The following is a 13912-nucleotide window of genomic DNA, read 5'->3' as shown; positions in this document are numbered from 1 at the left end:
CGCGGACTCCCGCTTTAAGGTCTCTTGCACATGAGGCCATCTAGACCAGCCTTTTTAACACAGAGGAATCACTGAAATAACTTTCCGGTCTTAGGGAACCCCTAAAAATTACTTTATCTACAACTCACGATACAATAGTGTGATGATCAGTGGGATAAATGCTCCTTACACTTGTGGTCATTGGGATGAATTACCCCCATACAGATAGCTAAAAGGATCTTTGCTGTCAGTGGGAATGTATCTGAGAGGCAGAAATTGCTCAAGGAACCCCTAACAACCTCTGAAAGAACCCGGGTTGAGAAACCTTGATCTAGATGCAGCGCCTAGCTCCACTGCCTGCAGCCTTTGAAAGTCTAGGCCAGTGATTCTCAACCAGGGTTCCTTCAGCATTGGGCAATTTCTGCCTCTCAGATAAGTTCCCGCTGACACCATTGATATTTTTAGCTATCTGTAAAGAGGTAATTCTTCCCAATGACCACAAATGTAAGGACCAATTCTTCCCACTGACCATCGCAATAATGAATCATGAGTTATAGATTTCTAATTTTTAGCAGGGGTTCCCCGAGACCAGAGAACTATTTCAAGGATTCCTCTGTGTTGAAAAGGTTGAGAAAGGCTGGCCTAGTCCATGCCAGGCTGTGGCTCGATAGAGTTGAACGCTATACTGTGTGGTACCCATGTTTAGGGCCCCGTGTGTTTAGGGACAAATGCAAAGGACTCAAGTCTTCTGCGCTACGGGCATTGGTCCCTGAATGCGAGTACCATTAAGTACAGCACTGAGCTCCATCCAGCCACAGCATAAACATCAATAGGCAACAGGATGCTGCAACTTTCCCTACTGAGCGCATTAAAACACAGGGAGGGATGCACTGCCCCTATGCAAGAGGCTTAAAAATGTAAAAAAAAAAAAAAGAGTTTTTACTAATATGCATATAACGCCAAAACTTTGCTTTAGTAAAGATTGGTTAGCAGCCCTGCCATGTTTTTTTGTCTAGGATTTACCTTTTCTACCTGTCCGGGTTACCATGGCCATTGGGACAGTAAAGTGCCACGCACATTCAGCGTATCTAGGTGATTTTGAGGCTTTTTTTTTTTTTTTTTTTTTTTTATGCGTTTTTAGGAGTGATGTGCCACACGGGAGTGTCTCTGGGGCAGGCACATGCATTTTCTGGCCCCCCAGACTTTTATGAAAACGTCTATAAAAAAAAAAAAAAAAAAACACTGCAAAAACACATTTTGACAGGTTTTTTTTTTTTTTTTTTTATTCCTATTGCAGTCTATGAGGCCAAAAACATGCAATTTTTTTTTTTTTTTCTTCTAGGCAGGTGTCAGTCATCAAGCTACAAGAGACACAGCCCACCACTGAAAACCACGGAATTCTTCTTGTTGAGTGTTTCGTGCCACAACACACTCAGGTGCGAATGGAACCTAATTGATGGAAAGTCCAACATTTTACAGTTGTCATCAAAAGAAGAAGAGGCGAGTGAAATCTTCCCATGGGGCGTAAGTTCTAGTAACAGCTAAATGGGCTCCCTTTGGAAAGAATCACTCTCACTTCCTGTTGTGTCTCTCGGACAGGAAGTGAAGGCAAATCTCCCCAATGGAAGACAGAAAGCAATAAAACTCTCCTATAGGATTTAACACCATCACGCGCAAACAAAATATTTACAATGTGTGCTTTTGATGAATTTATGGTAAACCTTACAATATAAAAATCTGACAGTACAATTAAATTTAGATCTGTCAAAACAATATATGACAACCTACCTAAACTACCCAATCAGATTGTAGAACAATAGATCTAAAGGAAATCTAGAGGAGGTGTACAATACGTGTGTCGATTATTAACACAGAACATACAGAAATTGTGGGCCTTAATTAATAATAATATTATTATTATTATTACTACTACAAAACTATTTACATGTTGGCTGACAGCATATCAACACAGTAAAACAATGCATAAATAAGAACACGTCCATACAATAATATTGTAGATGCAGGTAGAAGGAAAGCAGCCTGTAATCTCACCTCCACTGTGTCCACAGGAGCTAGGAGCTGCTGCTGGCTGAGATCTCCAAACTCTTCTTCTAATACCTCCATGTCAGCTTCTCTTGCAACCCCAACACATGGAAGACCTGAGCAGCGCGCCGCCTAAAATCTTCCCACCAGCTCAGGAGCCAAGCGGCGAACGTTCCGCCTCTCTCTAGTGACTAGTCCAAGAGAACGCACTAGACGGCCATGTTTGATGAGGGTAGATTCCATTCACGTTCACGCTAGAAAAAAATTAAGAATACCTATTCAGTGCCCCAGTCTATATCTAGTTACCCCCTAACTATACATACGAGCTTTATTTGAACTAGAATCTTGCATTGTAACACTTGTCTACTTGTCTTGCCTGGATTAAATATGTCTGCTTCTGCATTCCCATGCTTACTTCAGAATACAGTAGTAGTTCATCAAAATGAATTTTCCCTCTGCCTAGCGTTTCTTCAGAGTTTGCAACTAACTTTGTATATAAGTGAAAGTTCTCTGTGCTGTATATAAAATAACGTTATAATAATAACAACAACCCTTCTAAACTTATCTAAAGCATATTAAAAATTACATAAAACATGCAAAAATAGTGTGTAGCAAAGTCATTCATGAGCATTGCAAATTCTTACATTTGCGTACATGTGCCACAAATTCAAAGAAATATAACTACCACCCTAAACTCATCTACAAATTAATCAAACACATGCATAAAATGTGCAAACATATATGTATTAAGGGCCAGTTCACACCACAGAAACGCAGTACGGAGGCGTACGAATGCATTTCTACCTGCGTGTTTTTAGTTCGATCTCAGTTTATTGGATCAAAAGATGAGAGTACAAACAATATACCAATACAAATGAGCTGATGTAATGCGCCACGGCATGGAAGTAGGGAAGGGTACCTGTTAGATATCTGTTCCCCCTCCAAAAGGTGCCAAATGTAGCACCAGAGGGGGGAGACAAATGAGCGGAAGTTCCACTTTTGGGTGGAGTTCCTCTTTAAGGTGAAAAACCTTGAGACTTTCAAGCCTCTTTAACTGCACTCTATACCTTACATACTTTTGCTGATTGGTGTCCTTGAGGCTTGGTTCACACTGATGCGACATAGGATCCATCTTGTGAGACCCCAAGTCTAAGGTGACCAGATTTTTAGAATGAAATCCGGGGACATTTTTTTATTTTTTTTTACTAGTAATGGCGGCAATCAGCGCTCTCTGGCCATCGCCGCTGCCGCCTGCCTCACAGCCTGTCAAGTCTCACTCTCCGGGCCCCGGCTACTACTGGATGGGGAGTGGAGGAAAATCACTCCGCCGAGGAAGGCAAGGAGATAAGCAGGTTGGCAGCTGGCCGGGACTTGAGCCAAGGCAGAAGAACATGCAAGCGGAGCTGAATGGGCATGCACCCGAAACTGAAGAAATATTCCCTCCACACTGACCAGCACATGATCATCAGAAAGGGGCACAGATAATGGAAAAAAATACACTCCCTTAAGCAAGTAGGAGTGGCGGGGGGGGAGGGGGGAGTGTAATTCAGATTTTTTTTTTTTTATTCTGCACTGACTATCTTTGAAATTGCCCCAGCCCCTGTTCAAATCCAATCCGGGGACAGACTTGGTCCAGGGACAGTGTCCTCAATCCGGGGACTGTCCCCGGAAACTGGGGATGTCTGGTCACCCTACCCAAGTCGGATGACATATGAAATTCAATGTTTCCCTATGAGAGCTGTCTTAACTGATGCTACACAAGTCTATCTGACTCTAGAAAAGGTTCCTGCACTACTTTTGATCTGACTTTGATACACCATTGCCACCGAGTAAGGATGAGCTCCGGTGCGTTCGCACAGTCTACGTGCAGAGCCCGCCAGGAAGTCGGCACGGCGCTGTGCTAATCACAGGCAGTGAGACATTGTCCCGATGCACGGCTGCAGAGATCGGGAAATGTCTCACTGCCTGTGATTAGCGCAGTGCCGGCTTCCTGGCGGGCTCTGCACATGGGCTGTGCGAACACACCAGAGCTCATCCTTACCACAGAGTGTAAAAAGTCACATCAAAGTTGTATCATAGTCAGACTCCAAAGTTGCACTGAAAGTCGCGCGACTTTGGAGTTGGGTTAGTAGCCTCATTCCCATCTTAAAAACTTGGGAGGTATACAGAAGGCAGAGATTAGGGTTGCCACCCTTTCTTCAAGTCAAACCCGAACACATTAGCGGCGCACAGCAATATTTTTTATAGTATATACGTATAAACTATACATATATTTAGCAATTAAATAACATTTCTAATCATATGAAATTAATCACAAGTGTCCCGCTTTTACATCAGAGTCCACAGAGTTCCTCTTTTACATCTGAATCCTCAGAGTTCACCTTTTATATCTGAACTCGAATAGTTCCCTTACACTGTAAGGGGAGACTCTGCAGTCTCTGATGTAAGGAAGAACTCTGGGGACTCTAACATAAGGGATGCTATGGGAACCCTAATTTAAGGGGGAACACTGAGAACTCTGATGTAAAGGGGAACTCTGATGTAAGGGGTGCTCTCAGAACCCTGATTTACCTTAGTGTACTCACTCAGAGGCAGGAGGGAGAAGGATGGTGAGCTCACTCACCCCTTGGCAGTCAGCAACTCTCATCCAGATGTATCTGAGATGTATGCTGGACTTTCTGGCCCCAACTTTCCTTTTCTGAGGCACAGTGCTGGGGATTAGAGTGTGGGCAGACACAGGGGCGTAAGGGCGGGACGAAGAGGAGCAGATCGAGCCCTCTCTCCTCTCCTGTGTGTGTGTGTGGAAGTCGGCGCAGCGCTGCGCTAATCACAGGCAGGGAGACATTGCCCCGATGCGCGGCTGCAGAGATCGGGCAATGTCTCACTGCCTGTGATGAGCGAAGCGATACGCCGACTTCTTGGCGGGCTCTACACGTGGAGTGTGCGAACACGCCGGAGCTTATCCCTATTGGCCAGTGGGGAGGTGGTAAAAATGCAGATCAACCGCCTGTTTTCACTGCCCCCCTCCCACAGGATACATGATCTATATCTCTGAATGTCTGTTGTCCATGTTTTATGCACATATGAGAACGCCAACAATATGATGATTGATTTTGATATATAAATATTTACATGTTATTTGCTATATATGTTTTAGATTAGTTTAGGAGGGTTATTATTTTTATTGCAATTATTATTTTTAGGTTAGTTTATGGAGCATTTTCACATATGTTTATTATCTGTTACGTAAAAAGCATGACTGCTTCCATTAGCACTATTTGTAGGAGCGTAGATCTGTACGATGAAACCTAGCGTGAGATTTGCAATGCAGAAAGATTGTCCCCTCCCTGCCACCGTAGCAGGCTTATCCCAAAATCCAGCTGCTCAGTGTAGTGTGAGGATCATTCTGGCTGCCACATAGACAGGGAGGGGGTTGCTGCCTCTGGGGCTGCGAGCAGATCAGGGGTTAATAAGCTTGGCAGGGGAATTGCAGGCTTGCAGCCCAAATCTGCTAACATTTTACCAGGTTACTTCACTTTGGAAAAACTTTTTTTTGTAGCTTGGTTGGGAATTTCTCTCCATTCCCCTTTAAGAGCATACCATCTTAGCATGTAAATAATGCATTTAGTAAAAATGCTGTCGTAGCACTGGGCAGATCTTAATTCTTTTTATAGCTAATTACGTTTAATAACTTTCTATGCATAGTTAGCAGTTGGTGTGTTTTACGATGTCTGGCGAAGTGAAGCAGAGAAAGAAAGGGGGCTCGCTGTCCTCCAAGGAAGTGAAGGATGCTCAGCGGAGCGGCCCTGCTGTAGAACCACGAGCAAATGGTGACCATCCTGGAAAGCTGGCAGCCACCTCTTTAGGGACTGGACGCCAGTCATTGTGCCCTGATGTCAGGACCCTGCTGTGCTGCTTGTGTTTGGCGCTCTGTGCGACTTTGACGTGGTGAGTGCTTCATAATCCCTTATTTGTTTTTGCTCCAATTAAAACTGAAAGGTTTCATTCATATGGGTGGCCAGGGGACAGTAAAAGCAGGTGGTTGAGCTGCGATTCTACCTCCCCCCCCACACACACACACCTTAACAAACTAGTGCAGTCGCTTACTGCTGAATAAGGATGAGCTCAGGCATGTTTGCAAACAGTACGTGCATAGCGCACCAGGAAGTCGGCACTGGGGAACGCTAATCACAAGTAAAGATGAGCATGTTCGCAGAGCCCGCCAGGAAGTTGGCACTGCGCTAATCACAGGCAGTGAGACATTTCCCGATCTCTGCAGCCGCGCATCAGGACAATGTCTCACTGCCTGTAATTAGCACAGCGCAGTGCCAAACTCCTGTCGGGCTCTGCACGTGGGCTGTGCGAACATGGTGGAGCTCATCCTTAATCACGAGCAGTGAGACATTTTCCAATTTCTGCAGCCGCACATTGGGACAATGTCTCACTGCTTGTGATTAGTGTGCCGCAGTGCCGACTTCCTGGTGGGCTCTGCACGTGCTGCTTGCAAACACGCCGGAGCTCATCCTTAGAGCTGAACCCATGCTGTGGCCATGCTGCTTTGCTTCGCGGCCATGACAAAAGTTACATGTCTTGCTGCATGCGGAAAGTTAAATATACCATTGGAAGTATTTTTTGTTATAGCCATTCGATAAGTGGGGGGGGGGGGACTGTTGATCCTGCCAGATTGCCAATTTTGCAAGCAGATAATTTCCTGTGCTGACTGTTATCAGTTATATTGTTCTTAGCTATCTCTGTAGACCAAAGAAACCCTCCCCAGTGTTATTTACATGAAGAGAGGAGGTATTCTGTAGACCTGTCCTAGGATTACAGTCCTGCTTCTCAATAGATACAGTATGTCCAGTGAGTGAGGGTTGTTACCCTAGGACAGAAAGCCTGTTACTAGCAGGATTGGCAGGTGAAAATAAAAGAAAGAGACAGAAAAAAAAGAAAATAATGAAGCAACCTCACCCAAGGACTAGGTTTGACTCAGTCGTCCTTCCGGTATTATTAAAGGGGGCTTTGAGGTCCATTTATAAACTCCTGCTTTAAAAAAAAAAAAAAAAAGTCAAATTTATAAAACGTAGTGCCTCCAAACCCAGGGGAGCACTATTTAATAAATGATTGTAAAAAAAAAAAAATGGCTGGAGGGAGAGTTTGAACACATGACCTGTGTTGACCGACCTCTCCTCCAATCACTGAGTTTCTGTCCACTTCACTAAGCAGAGAATACTCAGGTTACCTCCTGCAGCTCTCACACCACTGCCTGCATTTTATGAATGGGCTATAAAATGCAGGTTCTTGAGCGAGTCACAATGCAGTAAGTCTCCTTTTGGAGATCTTTCTGATTTATTGCTCCCGCTCAGGAATGAAAGCCCAGTATACCAGAAACTAAAATGAGCTACAACATGCTGAGGAGGAGTAAAAGCCACACAGAGCACATATTATCTAGTTCTTCCACACGTGTATGTCTGTTTGAGCCATATACACCCAAAAAGATAAAGCACTTTTATTTTATTGAATTTACAATGTGGTTACTAATTATTCTTTGTTACATGAAAATAACATATTTTCTTCAATTTTTTTTAGGATGGTATTTCAGCAATCCCAAAACCATACCCTTCTTGAACAGAAGTACCAGACCCTGCAGTCCCGATCATCGGCGCTAGAAGACCTGGAAGCTAAAGTTGGAGACATTTTTGGGAAGGTATTTTGCATATTTTAAATAAAATCTCCTAACATACATTGCAAAGATTTTAGAAAACTTTTTTTGCAGCTCCTTACCTGGTCTTGTTCTGGAAATATTAATGGAGGCTTTACTGTGACTTTTCTAAAGTTTGACTGCAATGTGTGTGGGCATGGGGGAGGGTTCTGTCACTTGAATATTCGCCACGTTGCAATAAAAATACTGTAACCTTGGCATCCCTTTTTTATGTCTGCAAGGGAATCAAATAGTATCTCTGCAAAGATGCTGTCTATTGCAGGGGATGCCTGTGAGTGGACTTTAAGCTCTTTGCAGATGTCAGTCTGCCAAATATTTATTTCAGGTACTTATAGATATAGCGCTGTCAATTTACGCTCTACATATACGGTACATTGTACATTTACATCAGTCCCTGCCCTCAAGGAGCTTATAATCTAAGGTCCCTAACTCACAAGGGACAATTTAGACTGGAACCAATTAACCTACCAGCATGTCTGGTGTGGGAGGAAACCAGAGTACCCGGAGGAAACCCACATAGCCATATGAAGGTACATGCAAACTCCAGGCAGGTAGTGTCATGTTGAGATTCAAACCATCGACCCTTTTTGCTGCTAGGCGATAGTGCTAACCACTGCACCACTGTGCTGCCCATGTAAGCAGGGGGGTGGAAATTCTGGGACAGATAAGGTGGCATTTTATTAACATTAAATTATGAAATGGCTTGTATAGCAATTATATGTCATATGACTCTTTCACAAAAGTAATTGAGTTTTTTTTTTTAATTTATTAAGTACAATTTTGTGGTTATTGGGGCTTTTCTTTTTTGTCCCATATACTGACAAACGCATGCTTACTATCTTTATTTAAGTGTAAGCCAAGGTTGTTTTTTTTTTTTTTTTTTTTTTTTTATGCTGCCCCATGCCTTATTTTCTGTCCCAGAGACCCAACAGTAAATGGGAAGAAAACTTTCCAAAGTAGGGCAGACAAAAGAAGAGTTGAAACCCAAATGTTCTGTTGATCGAAAATGGCGCATACGATTGTGCCATCATTTGCTTCATTTTTAAAACACAATCCAGCATGCTGGATCAGGGACTTTTGATTGCGACATGAAAATCGCGTGTCGCAGCTGGCATACTAATGATACCAAAAACAAATGACCTCGAATTTTTGTTTGGTTTTCGACTTGCCTATGGCCTGCTTTAGAGGAATCACGGTTTAGACAGTTGTCACTGGAACTTAAAGGTGAGAGTTTTCTCTCAACTCTTATCCTGGTGGCAAATAAAAAAAAAAATGTTCTTCTTTTTGTCCTACTGTCACCAATCACCAGACCAGATAGAGAGAATGAGACTCCATGGAGGGACAGAGACAGCAATACAAAACAAATACAAAATTGGCTTAAGCTATATTGGAGGTTATTTACGAAAGGCAAATTCACTTTGCACTGCAAGTGCACTTGGAAGTGCAGTCGCTCTAAATCTAATACCCCATACACATGACCGGACTTTCCGGCAGACTAGGTGCGATGGAATCAGTTTGTCGGACAATCCGATCGTGTGTGGGCTAATCCGATCGTTTTTCATCTTAATACCCTAGAAATAGAACATGTTTCAAATCTGTCCGATGGACTCAATTCCTATCAGGAAAACCGTTCACCTGTGTGCTGGTCCAACGGACCAAATACGACGCAAGGGAAGCTATTGGCTTCTGGCTATTGAATTTTCCTATTTTAGTCCCGTCTTACACCACCATGTTCAAAATGAACAGACTTTCAATCGGACTTAGTCCGTTCTTGTGTGTCCATGTCTGTTCATTTGGAAAGTCCGTTAGAACTCCGCCGAAAGTCCGTTGGTAAGACCGTCGGGCCTAGTCTGCCGGAAAGTCAGGTCGTGTGTACGCGGCATTAGGGGTAGATCTGAGTGGAAGCTCTGCTGATTTTATCATTCAATCATGTGCAAGCTAAAATGCTGTTTTTTATTTTCCTTGCATGTCCCCATCAGATCTACAACAACTTTACTTTCAAGTGGATTTGCCTTTAGTAAACAACCCCTACTGTATTTTTTATATTTTACAAGGTTTGATTGGCTCTAAATGTTCACATTTGGTTTAGCCGGGTACACACTATTAGATGAACGGAAAAAAATCTGTCAACTGTGGTCGGAGCTGCTGTACTAACAATGCAAGGTTAGTTCAATGATCTCCCCCCATTGAGCTGTTGTGTTCTGAATGGGGACCCCACCCCCCGCCAGAGCACTCCGATCAGCGCTGTCTGCCATTGGCTTAGAGCACTAAACGGGAGTCAGTCAGCTGATGATTTTCCAGCATGCTCGTCTGACAGAAGCTGGACAAACTTTTTAAAGCACACTTTCCAATGCACTAAAACACAGTGGCGGAACTACCAGGGTCGCAACAGTCGCACTTGCGACCGGGCCCTGGCATTCCATCACTGTCGGGGGGGGGGGGGGGGGGGCAGCGGGGTTTGTTAATCCCAGGGCCCTGAGCTGAGTGTGTCTCTCCTGTACAGCTCAGAGCTGGCATTGACAGTTCACTCTCTCCCCCTCCTTCCTCTGTTGCATGGGATGGGAGAGGAGACAGCTGATCTGCTCCTTCTCCCCCCTCCCCTCTACTGTGTGTGCTCTGCAGGAAGTGTGAGCTTGTTGGCTTCGCACTTGACATCCCACGGTGCACACACAGGAGGGGTGGGGGGTGGAGAAGGAGCAGAGGGAGAGAGAACCCTCAATGCCGGCTCTGAGCTGTATGAGAAAGACATTGACAGAGCCGTGCTGAGGAGGACAGCATTGATGGGCACTGATAAGCATTTCTCAGCAGTGATAGGTGGCACTAATGACATTGGTGAGCACTTATAGGCAGAACACCTAGGCTGCACTAATGGCCATTAATAGTTGGCACTGAGCACTGATAGGCAGAACTCATAGGCTGCACTGAGATGTGGCACGAATAGGCATAACTGATAGGCAGCATTGATGAGCACTGATAGGTGTCACTGATTGGCGGAATTAATGAGCACTGTAAGGCAGCATTAATGGTCATTGAGCACTGATATGTGGCACTGATGGGTGCTGATAGGTGGCATTGATGAGCACTGTAAGGCAGCATTGATGGACATTGAGCACTGATAGGTGGCACTGATCAATACTGATAGGTGGCATTGATATGTGGCACTGATGGGCGCTGATAGGCGGCATTGATGAGCACTGATAAGTGACACTGATGTGCACTGATAGGCAGCACTGATAGCTGGGAATACTAGACGCTGATGGGCATTGATGGACGCTGATAGGTGGCATTGATGGACGCTGATTATCAGTGTAAACTATTTACTAACATTCTTGATGGTTAATCGCTCTCCTTTCCTCACACAGGCACAGTGTAGGAGGAAAGAGCTGGGGATAATCTGCAAATCTGTTGACATGCACATCCCAGGGGGCATGCGGGAGGCAGGATTCTGGGAGGATATCCATAGGCACCCTCCCAAAATTGGAAGCCCGGGGCTCCGATGGAAGTTGGGGGGGGGGGGGGGGGGGCCATCATGTTTTCTTGCACCAGGGCACTGAAGGTTCCAGGTATGCCTTTGCAAAAACACATGTTATGGTTCTCCATAATAAAGATGGTGTCTGTTACCATTTCGCTGCAGTGTGTTTTGAAAATTAACGCAAATGCATTTCTGCATTTTAATGTATTGGGAGGCCCCTAGAAGTCAATGGTAGCACATCAAAATGCACATAAAATATGTTGGGAACAAGTTTTAACAAGCCTTGGCCAATTGTGGTTATCCCTTTCCATTCCAAATACTAAATTCAAAAATGCAAAATGAAAATGTGTGCCAAGACGCATGCCAACACACAAAAGAAATGCATATTGCCACATGACAATGCACCTGCCTAAAAATACAAAAAACTGACCTTTATGCACACCTTGATCTAAATGGGCCTTAAAGGTTGATAGTTAACTTGGTTTAAATCTCCTTTTTTTTTTTTTTTTTCAAGTCTAGCAGATGCAACAAAAATATAATTTACATTTATTAGGACAAACACATGGACCAGAATTTTTTATTTTTTTTGAAATTCATAATATCTTCGCTAGTTCAAGAATCTAGATAATATTGCGATCCAAGTCCACTCAGATCCCACTTTTTGTCTTTCTTTATAGATGTTTTCCATTGCATCCCATTCCCCTATGCCAGGGATCTGCAATTAGCGGACCTCCAGCTGTTGCAAAACTACAAGTCCCATCATGCCTCTGCCTTTGGGTGTCATGCTTGTGGCTGTCAAGAGTCTTGCTATTCCTCATGGGATTTGTAGTTCTGAAACAGCTGGAGGTCCACTAATTGCATATCCTACCCTATGCCATACAAAGCCCATGATAACATATATAAATTAAATAGACCGACTTTTATAAGGAGATTACCTGCCTCGTCCTTTCCTGCCCTTTGCTTACTCATTGCAGCTTATCTTGTAGTAATGCTGAAACCATCTGTCTTACAATTCAATTCTGCAGATATCATTTTGTTGTGGTTTTTCATTGCTTAAAGTGGACCTAAACTCAAAAAGTTAAGATTTGCTATGTTATAGGAAACATCTGTGTAAACCAGTGGTCTCCAAACTGATGTGGCCCTTTGCTTGCCTTTATCTGGCCCTCAGGGCTCCATTCCACCAACTTACACCAATAATTAGGCCTCATTCCTCCTACTGACACCATCATTGGGGCACTATTTTTCCCATTGATACCAACAATGGGGCACTATTCCTCCTGTTTAAAACAAATAATCAAGCACTGATGCCGGGGCATTTTTTTATTTAGCTTCCACTGGCCACAGTCCGGCCCCCCTAAATCCTGAAGCACAGTAAACTGGCCCTTTGCTTAGAAAGTCTGGAGACCCCTAAACAGAGCCCTGAAAAATCCACTTTTTTGAATATTGAATTCTTAAAAATAGCACTTCCTTGTATGTGACGGTGCATCCTAGACCCTGTATAATATGCTGTGTTAGATCTAAGGCACTGCTGCCTCTAACTGCTAGTCCCAGGCAATTGGGAGTTATGTTTGGTGATTTTGATACTGTGCTGACCACTTTTTTATTATTTATTTTGCTGGAGGCTCCGACATAATGAAGTTGAGAATTTTCACACAATAAAGTGTGTGAATTGTCACTTTTATTATCCAGTCTTGTGCAATGAAATAAGCAAACAGGAATTTGCTTTTCACATGATTGGTTAACTGAAAGTATAACTAAAGGCAATAGTTTTTCTTTTAATTTTGGATAGAGTAGAGATGGATTAGAAGGCTTCTCAGTTTTCACTGCTGTCTGTGCTCCCGTTAGGGAGATTCTCCCTCTCTATTTGTCCTGTTTACCATTAGCATTAAGACCCCTTTCACACGAGCCGCCCATAGCGTTGGCGGTAAAACGCTTAGCAGTTTGTGTCGCGTTTCGGCTGCTAGCAGGGCGCTTTTACCCCCCGCTAGGGGCTGAGAAAGGGTTAAAACTGCCAGCAACTCGATGCAATAGCGGCGTTTTGCTGGCGGTATAGCCGCGCTGCCCCATTGATTTCAGTGGGGAGCAGCGGTAAACACACCTCTCCAAAGAAGCTGCTGGCAGGACTTTTCCTGATGCCCTGCCAGCGCACCGCTCCAGTGTGAAAGCCCTTGGGCTTTCATACTGGAGACAATGGAGCAGCTATTTGAGGGCGAATTGCAAGAGCTATTTTTAATGCTATAGTGCCTGCAAAACGCCCTCGGTGTGAAAGTTCTGGTGAACCCAATGAGTTCCCTTAATGTGCAGGAATTTCCTCTCACTTCCTGTTTGGCTATGGGACAGGAAGTGAAGGGAAATCTCTGCAATGGGATACAGATGGCAAAAAATAAATCTGACAGGGGTTATACCCCTCACTTACTCTATCCAAAATGGGGGGGGTTGCTTATAGTTCTTCTTGAAGCGAATATCCATACCATTTATTTTACGTGTCTTGAGGTTCAACTAAAGGCTTCCATATAGCAGCCTAACTAAGTACCCTGTCCAGCTTCATAAAGTAAATCTAAAACTTATTTACCTCTACTGACTGAGCAAAATCCCCTTTCATTTGAGTCTCACACACTCCCCCTCCCACACAGTGCAGCTCACAGTGGGAGGGTTTCAGCATCAGAGACAGTGCTGTCAATCTAGAAAGCAGTGGGCAG

General features: G+C 44.0%; 2 protein-coding genes across 3 annotated transcripts in view; one reads left to right on the top strand and one right to left on the bottom strand.

Moving 5' to 3' along the window:
- POLR3B (RNA polymerase III subunit B) overlaps positions 1-2181 on the bottom strand; it is a 157526-nt gene extending 155345 nt beyond the window's left edge. Inside the window, exon 1 of the mRNA XM_077468461.1 lies at positions 2032-2181. Coding sequence (XP_077324587.1) covers positions 2032-2103 — 72 coding nt within the window. The 5' untranslated portion in view covers positions 2104-2181. The remainder of the gene's footprint in view (positions 1-2031) is intronic.
- A 3198-nt stretch (positions 2182-5379) lies between these two features.
- The window catches only part of IKBIP (IKBKB interacting protein), a 35034-nt gene continuing 26501 nt past the window's right edge, over positions 5380-13912 (top strand). Inside the window, exons 1-2 of one of the 2 annotated variants that reach the window (XM_077468458.1) lie at positions 5380-5970; positions 7609-7726. In XM_077468458.1, the coding sequence (XP_077324584.1) occupies positions 5750-5970; positions 7609-7726 (339 nt within the window). In that variant the 5' untranslated portion in view covers positions 5380-5749. The remainder of the gene's footprint in view (positions 5971-7608; positions 7727-13912) is intronic. The other variant, XM_077468459.1, reaches the window with a different exon arrangement.

The sequence above is a fragment of the Lithobates pipiens genome, unplaced genomic scaffold (assembly GCF_037356315.1).
Source record: "Lithobates pipiens isolate NorthernLeopardFrog02 unplaced genomic scaffold, aLitPip1_a1.2 Scaffold_8, whole genome shotgun sequence".
In the NCBI taxonomy this organism is placed as follows: domain Eukaryota; kingdom Metazoa; phylum Chordata; class Amphibia; order Anura; family Ranidae; genus Lithobates; species Lithobates pipiens.
This window is presented reverse-complemented; position numbering and strand designations above follow the sequence as displayed.